The 17,229-nt window shown below is 41.7% G+C and overlaps 1 protein-coding gene across 2 annotated transcripts in view; it reads right to left on the bottom strand.

Annotated features, from left to right (window-relative positions):
* Positions 1–17,229, bottom strand: part of PPP2R5E (protein phosphatase 2 regulatory subunit B'epsilon) — a 544,304-nt gene that overhangs the window by 407,119 nt on the left and 119,956 nt on the right. For both annotated transcript variants that reach the window (XM_053697284.1, XM_053697283.1), the window contains exon 3: positions 9,499–9,695. In XM_053697284.1, the coding sequence (XP_053553259.1) occupies positions 9,499–9,695 (197 nt within the window). The remainder of the gene's footprint in view (positions 1–9,498; positions 9,696–17,229) is intronic.

Genomic DNA, 17,229 nt, shown 5'->3' with positions numbered 1-17,229 from the left:
CCATTCAATGATGAAAGCTGCCAAAGACCACCACCCTTTAAACAAATATATAGACTTTCTTCCTAATAAATCAGGCATCATCATTAGCCGAATGCCACAGACTGTGGCTATTTTCAGGATTTGTTAAATGAATAACTAAACCCAAAAGTGTGCGCTTCTATTATAGATATTTATAAAGTGGCACATGCACCAACCTTATCTGCCATAAACAGCTACAAGCCATAACGACCAGTTTGAAAACTTGCATGATAAAACAGAAGAAACAATGTACAGTTAAAGGGGCAGTATACACCAATTTTCATTTAACTGCATGTAATAGGAACTACTATAAAGTATTAATATGCACAGATACTAATCTAAAAATCCATTATAAAACCTTACCTAGAAGCTCCCAGTTTAGCTCTGTTAAAAAGGTTAGCTGGAACACCCACTAAAAGTGGTTCTATAGCACAAACAGCAGACACTCCCCACCCCCCTTTTCCTTTGCATATTAAAAGACTTTACACAAACAGGAGCAAGTTGGAGTAGGTATACCTCGGTATTCTCTTAAAACTTTGGAGCTTGGTCAGGAGTCTAAAAATCAGCGCAATGTAAAAATAAGCAGAACTATAAAAAATAAAAAAAAAGCTGTATAGGCTATATAAATGGATCATCTACAAAACATTTATGCAAAGAAAAATCTAGTGTATAATGTCCCTTTAAGGGGTATTCCAGAGTCTCCCACAAATCTGGAACTCTTTCTCCAACATCTGTTCTAACATCTCAAGGACTCTTCTGATCCTCCAGTTGTATTAGAAAGGGCTCTAAGGCCTCAACCTACAGACCAATCTCCACTGAGAAAAGTTATCCCTCACTACAAAAACCTCAGAGACCAAGAGTACATCATGCATCACGCAACAACCATCTGTCACTTTAAAAATCCCAGGATTCAGTTCTTTTTTTATTTGACCCACAAACTCCTAGCCAGACTCAAAGACGGCAAGAAAGTAACTGCACTCTAAAAAGATCTCCAAATTCTGTGTGATCCTGGAGATGAACCATCCCTTTCAGAACACAATAACCTGCTGTCCTGCAAATAACCTCCTGAAGCCAAGCAACCTTTGCTTTCTCATAAACCTAACAGCCAAGCTGGTCAGTCGCTGACTCTTAAAATCCAAAGGCTCATTCCACTACAGTACAAGTAGTTCCCAATGATCCATTTTACCCGCTAAAGTGTATTTAATGGCTTGCAAACAGCTACTTTACCTGTATTTGTTATTTTAAATGGCTACTTTTGCCTGTTCTATACCAACCTACACTAACAATGGAAACTAATTTTATAGTAGTGTCCCTTTAAGTTGAAGGTTATAACCTCCACACTGACCATTATTTCACAAAATGCTTAAAGTGATTGTAAAGTTTAGTAGTTTAATACACAGTACATTTATAAAAACAGTGGCACTTTAATGCATTAAAATATTTAAAGACTCATCCTTTGTAAAAACAGAATTTATGTTTACCTGATAAATTACTTTCTCCAACGGTGTGTCCGGTCCACGGCGTCATCCTTACTTGTGGGATATTCTCTTCCCCAACAGGAAATGGCAAAGAGCCCAGCAAAGCTGGTCACATGATCCCTCCTAGGCTCCGCCTTCCCCAGTCATTCGACCGACGTAAAGGAGGAATATTTGCATAGGAGAAATCATATGATACCGTGGTGACTGTAGTTAAAGAAAATAAATCATCAGACCTGATTAAAAAACCAGGGCGGGCCGTGGACCGGACACACCGTTGGAGAAAGTAATTTATCAGGTAAACATAAATTCTGTTTTCTCCAACATAGGTTTGTCCGGTCCACGGCGTCATCCTTACTTGTGGGAACCAATACCAAAGCTTTAGGACACGGATGATGGGAGGGAGCAAATCAGGTCACCTAGATGGAAGGCACCACGGTTTGCAAAACCTTTCTCCCAAAAATAGCCTCAGAAGAAGCAAAAGTATCAAATTTTGTAAAATTTGGTAAAAGTGTGCAGTGAAGACCAAGTCGCTGCCTTACATATCTGATCAACAGAAGCCTCGTTCTTAAAGGCCCATGTGGAAGCCACGGCCCTAGTGGAATGAGCTGTGATTCTTTCAGGAGGCTGCCGTCCGGCAGTCTCATAAGCCAATCTGATGATGCTTTTAAGCCAAAAAGATAGAGAGGTAGAAGTTGCTTTTTGACCTCTCCTTTTACCAGAATAAACAACAAACAAGGAAGATGTTTGACTGAAATCCTTTGTAGCATCGAAATAGAATTTTAGAGCACGGACAACGTCCAAATTGTGTAACAAACGTTCCTTCTATGAAACTGGATTCGGACACAAAGAAGGTACAACTATCTCCTGGTTAATATTTTTGTTGGAAACAACCTTCGGAAGAAAACCAGGCTCAGTACGTAAAAACCACCTTATCTGCATGGACCAGATAGGGCGGAGAACACTGCAGAGCAGATAACTCAGAAACTCTTCTAGCGGAAGAAATTGCAACCTAAAACAAAACTTTCCAAGATAATAACTTAATATCTACGGAATGTAAGGGTTCAAACGGAACCCCTTGAAAAACTGAAAGAACTAGATTAAGACTCCAGGGAAGAGTCAAAGGTCTGTAAACAGGCTTGATTCTAACCAGAGCCTGAACAAACGCTTAAACGTCTGGCACAGCTGCCAGCCTTTTGTGAAGTAAAACAGATAAAGCAGAGATCTGTCCCTTCAGAGAACTCGCAGAAAATCCTTTCTCCAAACCTTCTTGTAGAAAGGAAAGAATCTTAGGAATTTTTATCTTGTTCCATGGGAATCCTTTAGATTCACACCAATAGATATATTTTTTCCATATATTATGGTAAATTTTTCTAGTTACAGGCTTTCTAGCCTGAATAAGAGTATCTATTACAGAATCTGAAAACCCACGCTTTGATAAAATCAAGCGTTCAAACTCCAAGCAGTCAGTTGGAGGAAAACCAGATTCGGATGTTCGAATGGACCCTGAATAAGAAGGTCCTGTCTCAAAGGTAGCTTCCATGGTGGAGCCGATGACACATTCACCAGGTCTGCATACCAAGTCCTGCGTGGCCACACAGGAACTATCAAGGTCACCGAAGCCCTCTCCAGATTGATCCTGGCTACCAGCCTGGGAATGAGAGGAAACGGTGGGAATACATAAGCTAGGTTGAAGATCCAAGGTGCTACTATTGTATCCAATAGAGTCGCCTTGGGATCCCTGGATTTGGACCCGTAACAAGGGACCATGAAGTTCTGACGAGAGGCCATCAGAACCATGTCTGGAATGCCCCATAATTGAGTTATTTGGGCAAAGATTTCCAGATGGAGTTCCCACTCCCCCGGATGCTCCTCCATCGCCAGGGAACTCCTTGTTACCCCCTGATGGTTGATATATGTAACAGTCGTCATGATGACTGATTGAAACCTTATGAATTTGGCCTTTGCTAGTCGAGGCCAAGAGTTGAGAGCATTGAATATCGCTCTCAGTTCCATTATGTTTATCGTGAGAAGAGAGTCTTCCCGAAACCATAGACCCTGAGTTTTCAGGGGTCCCCAGACCGCGCCCCAGCCCACCAGACTGGCGTCGGTCGTGACAATGACCTATTCTGGTCTGCGGAAGCTCATTCCCTGTGACAGGTTGTCCAGGGTCAGCCACCAACGGAGTGAATCTCTCGTTATTTGATCTACTTGTATCGTCGGAGACAAGTCTGTATAATCCCCATTCCACTGTCTGAGCATGCACAGGTGCAATGGTCTTAGATGAATTCGTGCAAAAGGAACTATGTCCATTGCCGCAACCATCAAACCTATTACTTCCATGGACTGCGCTATGGAAGGAAGAAGAACAGAATGAAGTACCTGACAAGAGCTTAGAAGTTTTGATTTTCTGGCCTCTGTCAGAAAAACCTTTCATTTCTAAGGAAACTATTATTGTTCCCAAGAAGGGAACTCTTGTTGACGGGGACAGAGAACTTTTTTCTATGTCCACTTTCCACCTGTGAGATCTGAGAAAGGCTAGGACAATGTCCGTATGAGCCCTTGCTTTTGACAGAGACGACACTTGAATCAGGATGTCGTCCACGTAAGGTACTACTGTAATGCCCCTTGGTCTTAGCACCGCTAGAAGGGACCCTAGTACCCTTGTGAAAATCCTTGGAGCAGTGGCTAATCCGAATGGAAGTGCCACAGGTAATGCTTGTCCAGAAAGACGAACCTTAGGAACCGAAAATGTTCCTTGTGGATAGGAATACGTAGGTACGCATCCTTTAAGTCCACCGTGGTCATGAATTGACCTTCCTGGATGGTAGGAAGGATCGTTCGAATGGTTTCCATTTTGAATGATGAAACCCTTAGAAACTTGTTTAGAATCTTGAGATCTAAAATAGGTCTGAATGTTCCCTCTTTTTTGGGAATTATGAACAGGTTGGAGTAAAAACCCATCCCTTGTTCTCCTAATGGAACAGGATGAATCACTCCCATGCTTAACAGGTCTTCTACACAGTGTAAGAATGCCTGTTCGAAGATAATTGAGACCCGTGGAACCTTCCCCTTGGGGGTAGTTCCCTGAATTCCAGGAGATAACCTTGAGAAACTATTTCTAGCGCCCAAGGATCCTGAACATCTCTTGCCCCAGCCTGAGCAAAGAGAGAAAGTCTGCCCCCCACCAGATCCTTCCCAGATCGGGGGCCAACACTTCATGCTGTTTTGGTAGCAGTGGCAGGTGACTTGGCCTGCTTACCCTTGTTCCAGCCTTGCATCGGCCTCCAGGCTGGCTTGGTTTGAGAAGTATTACCCTCTTGCTTAGAGGGTGTAGAATTTGAGGCTGGTCCGTTTCTGCGAAAGGGACGAAAATTTGGCTTCTTTTTAGCCTTAAAAGACCTATCCAGAGGAAGGGCGTGGCCCTTTCCCCCAGTGATGTCTGAAATAATCTCTTTCAAGTCAGGGCCAAACAGTGTTTTACCCTTGAAAGGGATGTTAAGCAAAAGCGCTCTGCGCGCCACGATAGAAAACCCTGAATTATTCGCCGCTAATCTAGCTAATTGCAAAGCAGCATCTAAAATAAAAAAGAGTTAGCCAATTTAAGAGCTTGAACTCTGTCCAAAACCTCCTCGTACGAAGATTCTTTATTGAGCGACTTTTCTAGTTCTTCGAACCAGAAACACGCAGCTGTAGTGACAGGAACAATGCATGAAATTGGTTGTAGAAGGTAACCTTGCTGAACAAACATCTTTTTAAGCAAACCCTCTAACCTTTAATCCATAGGATCTTGAAAGCACAACTATCTTCTAAAGGAATAGAAGTGCGTTTGTTTAGAGTAGCAACCGCCCCCTCGACCTTGGGGACTGTATGCTATAAGTCCTTTCTGGGGTCGACTATAGGAACTAATTTCTTAAATATAGGGGGAGGACAAAAGGTATGCCGGGCCTTTCCCACTCCTTATTTACTATGTCCGCCACCCGCTTGGGTATAGGAAAAACATCGGGGGGCACCGGAACCTCTAGGAACTTGTCCATCTTACCTAATTTCTCTGGAATGACCAAATTGTCACAATCATCCAGAGTAGATAATACCTCCTTAAGTAGTGCGTGGAGATGTTGAAATTTAAATTTAAAAATTACAATATCAGGTTCTGCTTGTTGAGAAATTTTCCCTGAATCTGAAATTTCTCCCTCAGACAAAACCTCCCTCCTGGCCCCTTCAGATAGGTGTGAGGGTATGTCAGAACAGATATCATCAGCGTCCTCTTGCTCTTCAGTGTTTAAAACAGAGCAATCACGCTTTCTCTGATAAGTAGGCATTTTGGAAAAAATGCATGCAATAGAATTATCCATTACAGCCATTAATTGTTGTATGGTAATAAGTATTGGCGCACTAGATGTACTAGGGGCCTCTTGTGTGGGCAAAACTGGTGTAGACACAGAAGGGGATGATGCAGTACCATGCTTACTCCCCTCATTAGAGGAATCATCTTGGGCAATATCATATCTATGGCATTATTATCCCTACTTTGTTTGGACATTATGACACAAATATATCACATATATTTAAATGGGGAGACACATTGGCTTTCATACATATAGAACATCGTTATCTGATGGTTCAGACATGTTAAACAGGCTTAAACTTGTCAACAAAGCACAAAAAACGTTTTACAATAAAACCGTTACTGTCCCTTTAAATTTCAAACTGAACACACTTTATTACTGAATATGTGAAAAAGTATGAAGGAATTGTTCAAATTTCACCAAAATTTCACCACAGTAACTTAAAGCCTTAAAAGTATTGCACACCAAATTTCAAAGCTTTAACCCTTAAAATAACGGAACCGGAGCCGTTTTTACATTTAACCCCTATACAGTCCCAGGTATCTGCTTTGCTGAGACCCAACCAAGCCCAGAGGGGAATACGATACCAAATGATGCCTTCTATAAGCTTTTTCAGTGGTTCTTAGCTCCTCACACATGCATCTGCATGCCATGCTTTCCAAAAACAACTGCGCATTAGAGGCGCGAAAATGAGGCTCTGTCTATGACTAGAAAAGGCCCCCAGTGAAAAAGGTGTCCAATACAGTGCCTGCCGTTTTTATTAAAACAATCCCCAAGATTTAACAACTATTAAAAGTAATAATCTGCCAAATATACTTAGTAAAGTAATCGTTTTAGCCCAGAAAAATGTCTACCAGTTTTTTAAGCCCTAATGAAGCCCTTTATTCTTTTACTTAAACTAAGAAAATGGCTTACCGGTTCCCATAGGGAAAATGACAGCTTCCAGCATTACCGAGTCTTGTTAGAAATGTGTCATACCTCAAGCAGCAAAAGTCTGCTCACTGTTTCCCCCAACTGAAGTTAATTCCTCTCAACAGTCCTGTGTGGAAACAGCCATCGATTTTAGTAACTGTTGCTAAAATCATTTTCCTCTTACAAACAGAAATCTTCATCTCTTTCCTGTTTCAGAGTAAATAGTACATACCAGCACTATTTTAAAATAACAAACTCTTGATTGAAGAATAAAAACTACATTTAAACACCAAAAAACTCTAAGCCATCTCCGTGGAGATGTTGCCTGTACAACGGCAAAGAGAATGACTGGGGAAGGCGGAGCCTAGGAGGGATCATGTGACCAGCTTTGCTGGGCTCTTTGCCATTTCCTGTTGGGGAAGAGAATATCCCACAAGTAAGGATGACGCCGTGGACCGGACACACCTATGTTGGAGAAATATTTACCATTTAGAGAAGGTAAACATTGCGCTGTTCCTTCGTCCGCATCTAATACTTTATTGGAGCGACGCCGAACCTGGCTTCATCCAATCGTTGCGTGCCCCACACACCAAGTGGGGCATGCAACGATTGGATGAAGCTGGATTTGTCATCGTTGAGTTAAATCAAGTATGAGATGCGGGCGGAGGAACGGCGAGATGTTTACCATCTCTAAATGGTAAATAATTTTACATAATTTTAATGAATTAAAGTGCCACTGTTTTTATAAATAATGTTTTATATGGTGTATTGCACTACTAAACTTTGCAATCACTTTAAGGCCTAGATAGTCTGCGTAAACACTGAATGGCCTTCAATGACCTAACCAAAACAAAGGGTGAAATAATCTTTCTTCAGCGATCCATTTTAAATGAACTAGAGAACACAGTATTTTCCCCCCAAACTACACAATATTCCATTGCTCTCACCAACCCCCATTAAACAGTAAAACATATCAATTCTTATAAGTATATAAGTACAGAGTTACCCTTCCAATTCAAAAAGTGGGTAGAGAAGGCCGAGAATGGTCTTATTGGTGTAGGCCGAACGCTCTAAACAATATTTATGTTTCTAATTCTAAACAACCTGCCTTTTTCAAATATGTTGAAAACAAAGCAAGGGAATTGGCCGAGGGGTTATCTCATAGTAGGGACACTTTAAAGGAACTGCGTATTATAAAGTTTTCTCCCCTTTAATGTGTCGACAATGATCCATTTCAACTGTGTTTTACATTGTTCACAATTATCCACTTCTGTCCGTTATATCCCCACCCATACTCAAAATTTCAGTATTCAAAGTATTAGCTTTTATAAAACATTGTAAACCTGAAGCTGCGGAAGAATTTACAATCCTGGGGTGAGAACATCTGTAAAAAAAAAAATATTTCATTTTCAATTGACTGATTTTGTGTAATCAGATAAGGAGGCTATTGTGGATAGAGAAAACATAAGGATGTCTAATCTCCCTGCAAGCTCAGCCCATTGTAATGTGTTGAGGTTTCAATCCCAGAAACTGCTATTTCACACATAAAATAAACCTAAAGTCTTCGGAAACACATTAAAGTGACATTAACATTTTTAGATGGTAACATAAAATGATAAATCGTATTTATAAAAACAAACTCTACAATATACTTTACTTTGTCCCTTTTTCCTGTAATTCTATTCTGATATTGTAGCCATTGTAGTTTTTTTTAAAAATGGAAGTGCCATTGGTTGCACAGTCTAAGTGACATATTTATAGCTGTCCCTAATTGGCCACAACAGAGAAGGTAACAAATTACAACATGGCAGCTCCATTTTGTTTAATAGACACAAACTTTACACTTATTTTGCCAATAAACAGCTGATGAAACTTAAAAAAAAAAAAAAAAAAAAAACATCTACAGGTTATTCTTTTTTTTTTTACTGCATCTTGTAGCATTTATTTAGTATTTAATGACCCTTTAAGGGGAAACCAAATTCACAGTACACTATACCTTTAATCTAAATCCGTTAATTCCTGATATGGACTCCTCTAATAACATAAGAGCCCCTCAAAAAATGCCCCAAGTCAGCTTGGTTCTTAATTAAAACTCTGAGTCTGCGACTCTTGGAGGCTCGCTAATCCCGACACCAGAGATTACACATATTTATAAAAGCAAGAACATTTATGCTCAAAGACCTACATTACAGAAATTCTAATAGCACCTAACAAAACTTAAAGGGACACTAAAGATACAGGACAGATAAAGTATGCAATAAAAAAAAGACATTTACAATATCCCACCATTATCAAAACATGCAGTCTTATTATATGCACACTTTGAGGAAACCGTTTATAAATTTTGTGATTGGCTAATGACTGTCACATGATACAGGGGGAGGGAAAATTGGATTAACTTTAAAATTTGCCAGAAGATATTCTACTGCTCATTTCAAATTAAAGTGACTATAGCAGTGTCTTTATTGTGCTTCAATTTTGAAAATAAACCACTGTTTAAAGCAACCATTCACTTATTTTGAAACCAGAGGTAATAGAGGGACACCTGTGTGTCCCAAATCTGATAAAGAGGCGACCGATAAACATTAGCAATAATCAGATTTACTCCACACACACCAAGGCGTTTGAAACACCCAACAAACATACACTCTAGTTTTGTGCATTAAGGACATACTTGGCTACTAAACAGGAGCCTCTCTGGCCACCAAGAGGTTCAAAGAGAAAATCCATAATCAGACACTTACCATTCTAACTACTTCAGGGTACGTTTGCTCTGTCAAGCAACCTCGGCTTATCGTTACATAGTCCACGAGTTCATTCAGAGTAGAGCGCTTGTATTCTTTCATTTTAAGATCAGAGAGCGTATCCATGAAATCAAAGATGACGCAGCACTGCTGAAGTTTCTTCAGGAACAGTTCGGGCTGCTCTGAGGTTGAGACGTCTGCAAAAAGAAAAGGAATAATTTATGAGTAACTGCTTACTGCACTTTGGTAGCCTACACAAAAAATTGTTACTGCCCTTTGTAAGAAGATGGGACGGAACCACACACACATTGAGTTAGACAAAAACTTAGGGATCAACTTTATTAAAAGGGGCAGTCTACACCAGAATATTTATTGTTATAAAAGACAGATATAATCCCTTCATTACCCATTCCCTAGTTTTGCATAACCAACAGTTATATTAATACACTTTTTACCTCTGATTACCTTGTATCTAAGCCTCTGCAGACTGCCCCCTTATCTCAGTTATATTAATACACTTTTTACCTCTGATTACCTTGTATCTAAGCCTCTGCAGACTGCCCCTTATCTCAGTTATATTAATATACTTTTTACCTCCGATTACCTTGTATCTAAGCCTCTGCAGACTGCCCCTTATCTCAGTTCTGTTGACAGGCATGCATTTTAGCCAATCAGTACGGGCTCCTAGGAACTCCACGTGCGTGAGCACAGTGTTATCTATATGAAACACATGAACTAACATCCTCTAGTGGTGAAAAACTGTCAAAATGCCCTGAGCTAAGAGGTGGCCTTCAAGGGCTTACAAAATTAGCATATGAATCTCCAAGATTTAGCTTTCAACTAATACCACCAAGAGAACAAAGCAAAATTGGTGATAGAAATAAATTGGAAAATTGTTTAACATTTAGAATATATAGTTTTGGCTTAGTTACCTGGTGAAATAAATGATCATTTCTGCCAATCTCTAAGAACAATTAATCTCCCGTATGTGTATTATTTTACAGATTACAATCCGGCACCCTCTCACACGTATAGTTTATGGTACTCTCTTGCTTCTCTCAGCTTTCTCATCAATCTAAATTACAACAGCTTTAATTTTTTCATCCATGATTCAGATAGAGCAGCAATTTTAAAGCAAATTTTAGATTTACTCCCATTATCAATTTGTCTTCACTCTCTTGGTATCTACTTGAAAAGGCAGGAACGTAAACTTAGGAGTCGGCCTATTTTGGGAAGCACTGATTGGTGCCTAAAGGTAGCCACCAATCAGCAAGCGCTACCCAGGTGCTGAACCAAAAATGGGTCGGCTTGTACACTTACTGTACATTCCTGTTTTTTCAAATACAGATACTAAAAGAACGGAAACTTAATAGGGAGTAAATTAGAAAGTTGCTTAAAATTGCTGTTCTACCTGAATCATAAAAGAAAAAAATATTGGTTCAGTGTCCTTTTAACACTTGGAGAAAAGATTAATTGTTGTGTAGGTGCTATTTCAGCTTTTAAATCACTGAGGTGTATTTATTGATAGCTTTCTATAATTTGTAAAATACAGTTTTCTAAAGCAAATTTTGTTTTTTACATAGAGCTAAAGGGCAAACTGATAACTAAAATCCAAAAACAGTAGATGAGACAATTTCAGCAGTAAAAGGAGATAAATACAGAGTTCACCTTGGGACACTCATCATTGCAAACTGTAAACAAGTCAGTACAACTTAAACTGAAGCAATATGGTTATCATATACAATTCCATCCAATAGGTATGAGCCAATGTTTTGTCTTTGCTCTAGAGTTTCAAGTAACAAGTTCAGAAACGCGCAAACACGTGGGATCCATCACAGGATTTTCCCAGCGCTGCCAATAAGAGTACAGCTGTGCTATGGCGTGTGCATTATTTATTAATTAAAATACTTCCTTGGATGCAGTGTTAAAGCGAACCAGAGCAGTGTCTAGTTACTGCACCTTGTTAATAAATAACATTACCATAGTGTGCACAGCAGTGTATAACTTGAGATGCAAAAATAATCACTTAGCCAGACCATGAAGCCAGTGCAGAAGCACAAATATCAGGGGACAAAAATAAAAGCTTTGAACACTTTACAAAAGAAAAAAAAATAGAAAGACCCAAATATAAGGAATTTCTATATCTTGGTTCACTTACCAGGTGAGATACCACCTCTCTGAGGGAGTAAACAAAATTGACCACTCCCCCTAATGCCTGCTTATAGGTAACTCCTCTTCCTCCTACCCTTTCTACTCCTTGAGATGTCCAACCAAATAGAGGTGGATTGACAGAGCAGGGAAGGAGCCTGTTAAGTATTACCCCTGGGTAATACAGGTACGATGATTGAAAAGCTGTACTAACAAAAGACATGGGTGGGAGAAATAAAATATTACTACAAAAAAACAGAATTTATGTTTACCTGATAAATTACTTTCTCCAACGGTGTGTCCGGTCCACGGCGTCATCCTTACTTGTGGGATATTCTCTTCCCCAACAGGAAATGGCAAAGAGCCCAGCAAAGCTGGTCACATGATCCCTCCTAGGCTCCGCCTACCCCAGTCATTCGACCGACGTTAAGGAGGAATATTTGCATAGGAGAAACCATATGGTACCGTGGTGACTGTAGTTAAAGAAAATAAATTATCAGACCTGATTAAAAAAACCAGGGCGGGCCGTGGACCGGACACACCGTTGGAGAAAGTAATTTATCAGGTAAACATAAATTCTGTTTTCTCCAACATAGGTGTGTCCGGTCCACGGCGTCATCCTTACTTGTGGGAACCAATACCAAAGCTTTAGGACACGGATGAAGGGAGGGAGCAAATCAGGTCACCTAAATGGAAGGCACCACGGCTTGCAAAACCTTTCTCCCAAAAATAGCCTCAGAAGAAGCAAAAGTATCAAACTTGTAAAATTTGGTAAAAGTGTGCAGTGAAGACCAAGTCGCTGCCCTACATATCTGATCAACAGAAGCCTCGTTCTTGAAGGCCCATGTGGAAGCCACAGCCCTAGTGGAATGAGCTGTGATTCTTTCGGGAGGCTGCCGTCCGGCAGTCTCGTAAGCCAATCTGATGATGCTTTTAATCCAAAAAGAAAGAGAGAGGTAGAAGTTGCTTTTTGACCTCTCCTTTTACCGGAATAAACAACAAACAAGGAAGATGTTTGTCTAAAATCCTTTGTAGCATCTAAATAGAATTTTAGAGCGCGAACAACATCCAAATTGTGCAACAAACGTTCCTTCTTTGAAACTGGTTTCGGACACAGAGAAGGTACGATAATCTCCTGGTTAATGTTTTTGTTAGAAACAACTTTTGGAAGAAAACCAGGTTTAGTACGTAAAACCACCTTATCTGCATGGAACACCAGATAAGGAGGAGAACACTGCAGAGCAGATAATTCTGAAACTCTTCTGGCAGAAGAAATTGCAACTAAAAACAAAACTTTCCAAGATAATAACTTAATATCAACGGAATGCAAGGGTTCAAACGGAACCCCCTGAAGAACTGAAAGAACTAAATTGAGACTCCAAGGAGGAGTCAAAGGTTTGTAAACAGGCTTAATTCTAACCAGAGCCTGAACAAAGGCTTGAACCTCTGGCACAGCAGCCAGTTTTTTGTGAAGTAACACCGACAAGGCAGAAATCTGTCCCTTCAGGGAACTTGCAGATAATCCTTTTTCCAATCCTTCTTGAAGGAAGGATAGAATCCTAGGAATCTTAACCTTGTCCCAAGGGAATCCTTTAGATTCACACCAACAGATATATTTTTTCCAAATTTTGTGGTAAATCTTTCTAGTTACAGGCTTTCTGGCCTGAACAAGAGTATCGATAACAGAATCTGAGAACCCTCGCTTCGATAAAATCAAGCGTTCAATCTCCAAGCAGTCAGCTGGAGTGAAACCAGATTCGGATGTTCGAACGGACCCTGAACAAGAAGGTCTCGTCTCAAAGGTAGCTTCCAAGGTGGAGCCGATGACATATTCACCAGATCTGCATACCAAGTCCTGCGTGGCCACGCAGGAGCTATCAAGATCACCGACGCCCTCTCCTGATTGATCCTGGCTACCAGCCTGGGGATGAGAGGAAACGGCGGGAACACATAAGCTAGTTTGAAGGTCCAAGGTGCTACTAGTGCATCCACTAGAGCCGCCTTGGGATCCCTGGATCTGGACCCGTAGCAAGGAACTTTGAAGTTCTGACGAGAGGCCATCAGATCCATGTCTGGAATGCCCCACAGCTGAGTGACTAGGGCAAAGATTTCCGGATGGAGTTCCCACTCCCCCGGATGCAATGTCTGACGACTCAGAAAATCCGCTTCCCAATTTTCCACTCCTGGGATGTGGATAGCAGACAGGTGGCAGGAGTGAGACTCCGCCCATAGAATGATTTTGGTCACTTCTTCCATCGCTAGGGAACTCCTTGTTCCCCCCTGATGGTTGATGTACGCAACAGTTGTCATGTTGTCTGATTGAAACCGTATGAACTTGGCCCTCGCTAGCTGAGGCCAAGCCTTGAGAGCATTGAATATCGCTCTCAGTTCCAGAATATTTATCGGTAGAAGAGATTCTTCCCGAAACCAAAGACCCTGAGCTTTCAGGGATCCCCAGACCGCGCCCCAGCCCATCAGACTGGCGTCGGTCGTGACAATGACCCACTCTGGTCTGCGGAATGTCATCCCTTGTGACAGGTTGTCCAGGGACAGCCACCAACGGAGTGAGTCTCTGGTCCTCTGATTTACTTGTATCTTCGGAGACAAGTCTGTATAGTCCCCATTCCACTGACTGAGCATGCACAGTTGTAATGGTCTTAGATGAATGCGCGCAAAAGGAACTATGTCCATTGCCGCTACCATCAACCCGATCACTTCCATGCACTGAGCTATGGAAGGAAGAGGAACGGAATGAAGTATCCGACAAGAGTCTAGAAGTTTTGTTTTTCTGGCCTCTGTCAGAAAAAACAGAATTTATGTTTACCTGATAAATTACTTTCTCCAACGGTGTGTCCGGTCCACGGCGTCATCCTTACTTGTGGGATATTCTCTTCCCCAACAGGAAATGGCAAAGAGCCCAGCAAAGCTGGTCACATGATCCCTCCTAGGCTCCGCCTACCCCAGTCATTCGACCGACGTTAAGGAGGAATATTTGCATAGGAGAAACCATATGTTACCGTGGTGACTGTAGTTAAAGAAAATAAATTATCAGACCTGATTAAAAAAACCAGGGCGGGCCGTGGACCTGACACACCGTTGGAGAAAGTAATTTATCAGGTAAACATAAATTCTGTTTTCTCCAACATAGGTGTGTCCGGTCCACGGCGTCATCCTTACTTGTGGGAACCAATACCAAAGCTTTAGGACACGGATGAAGGGAGGGAGCAAATCAGGTCACCTAAATGGAAGGCACCACGGCTTGCAAAACCTTTCTCCCAAAAATAGCCTCAGAAGAAGCAAAAGTATCAAATTTGTAAAATTTAGAAAAAGTGTGCAGTGAAGACCAAGTCGCTGCCTTACATATCTGATCAACAGAAGCCTCGTTCTTGAAGGCCCATGTGGAAGCCACAGCCCTAGTGGAGTGAGCTGTGATTCTTTCAGGAGACTGCCGTCCGGCAGTCTCATAAGCCAATCGGATAATGCTTTTAATCCAGAAGGAGAGAGAGGTAGAAGTTGCTTTTTGACCTCTCCGTTTACCAGAATAAACAACAAACAAAGACAAAGTTTGTCTGAAATCCTTAGTAGCTGCTAAGTAAAATTTGAGAGCACGAACTACATCCAAGTTGTGCAACAAACGTTCCTTCTTTGAAACTGGATTAGGACACAAAGAAGGCACAACTATCTCCTGGTTAATGTTTTTGTTAGAAACAACTTTTGGAAGAAAACCAGGTTTAGTACGCAAAACCACCTTATCTGCATGGAACACCAGATAAGGAGAAGAACACTGCAGAGCAGATAATTCTGAAACTCTTCTAGCAGAAGAAATTGCAACCAAAAACAAAACTTTCCAAGATAATAACTTAATATCAACGGAATGTAAGGGTTCAAACGGAACCCCCTGAAGAACTTTAAGAACTAGGTTGAGACTCCAAGGAGGAGTCAAAGGCTTGTAAACAGGCTTGATTCTAACCAGAGCCTGAACAAAGGCTAGAACATCTGGCACAGCTGCCAGCTTTTTTGTGAAGTAACACAGACAAGGCAGAAATCTGTCCCATCAAGGAACTTGCAGATAATCCTTTTTCCAATCCTTCTCGAAGGAAGGATAGACTCTTAGGAATCTTAACCTTGTCCCAAGGGAATCCTGCAGATTCACACCAACAGATATACCAAATAATGTGGTAATTTTTCTGGTTACAGGCTTTCAGGCCTGAACAAGAGTATTAATAACAGAATCTGAGAACCCTCGCTTTGATAAGATCAAGCGTTCAATCTCCAAGCAGTCAGCTGGAGTGGGTCGAACGGACCTAGAACAAGAAGGTCTCGTCTCAAAGGTAGCTTCCATGGTGGAGCCGATGACATATTCACCAGATCTGCATACCAAGTCCTGCGTGGCCACGCAGGAGCTATCAAAATCACCGACGCCCTCTCCTGATTGATCCTGGCTACCAGCCTGGGGATGAGAGGAAACGGCGGGAACACATAAGCTAGTTTGAAGGTCCAAGGTGCTACTAGTGCATCCACTAGAGCCGCCTTGGGATCCCTGGATCTGTACCCGTAGTAAGGAACTCTGAAGTTCTGACGAGAGGCCATCAGATCCATGTCTGGAATGCCCCACGGTTGAGTGACTTGGGCAAAGATTTCCGGATGGAGTTCCCACTCCCCCGGATGCAATGTCTGACGACTCAGAAAATCCGCTTCCCAATTTTCCACTCCTGGGATGTGGATAGCAGACAGGTGGCAGGAGTGAGACTCCGCCCATAGAATGATTTTGGTCACTTCTTCTATCGCTAGGGAACTCCTTGTTCCCCCCTGATGGTTGATGTATGAACTTGGCCCTCGCTAACTGAGGCCAAGCTTTGAGAGCATTGAATATCGCTCTCAGTTCCAGAATATTTATCGGTAGAAGAGATTCTACCCGAGACCAAAGACCCTGAGCTTTCAGGGATCCCCAGACCGCGCCCCAGCCCATCAGACTGGCGTCGGTCGTGACAATGACCCACTCTGGTCTGCGGAAGGTCATCCCTTGTGACAGGTTGTCCAGGGACAGCCACCAACGGAAAGAGTCTCTGGTCCTCTGATTTACTTGTATCTTCGGAGACAAGTCTGAATAGTCCCCATTCCACTGACTGAGCATGAACAGTTGTAATGGTCTTAGATGAATGCGCACAAAAGGAACTATGTCCATTGCCGCTACCATCAAACCTATCACTTCCATGCACTGCGCTATGGAAGGAAGAGGAACGGAATGAAGTATCCGACAAGAGTCTAGAAGTTTTGTTTTTCTGGCTTCTGTCAGAAAAATCCTCATTTCTAAGGAGTCTATTATAGTTCCCAAGAAGGGAACCCTCGTTGACGGAGATAGAGAACTCTTTTCCACGTTCACTTTCCATCCGTGAGATCTGAGAAAGGCCAGGACAATGTCCGTGTGAGCCTTTACTTGAGGAAGGGACGACGCTCGAATCAGAATGTCGTCCAAGTAAGGTACTACAGCAATGCCCCTTGGTCTTAGCACCGCCAGAAGGGACCCTAGTACCTATGAGAAAATCCTAGGAGCAGTGGCTAATCCGAAAGAAAACGCCACGA

This window comes from Bombina bombina, chromosome 1 (assembly GCF_027579735.1).
Source record: "Bombina bombina isolate aBomBom1 chromosome 1, aBomBom1.pri, whole genome shotgun sequence".
Classification (NCBI taxonomy): domain Eukaryota; kingdom Metazoa; phylum Chordata; class Amphibia; order Anura; family Bombinatoridae; genus Bombina; species Bombina bombina.
The sequence above is the reverse complement of the archived record's forward strand: the minus strand, read 5'-3'. Positions and strand labels throughout refer to the sequence as shown.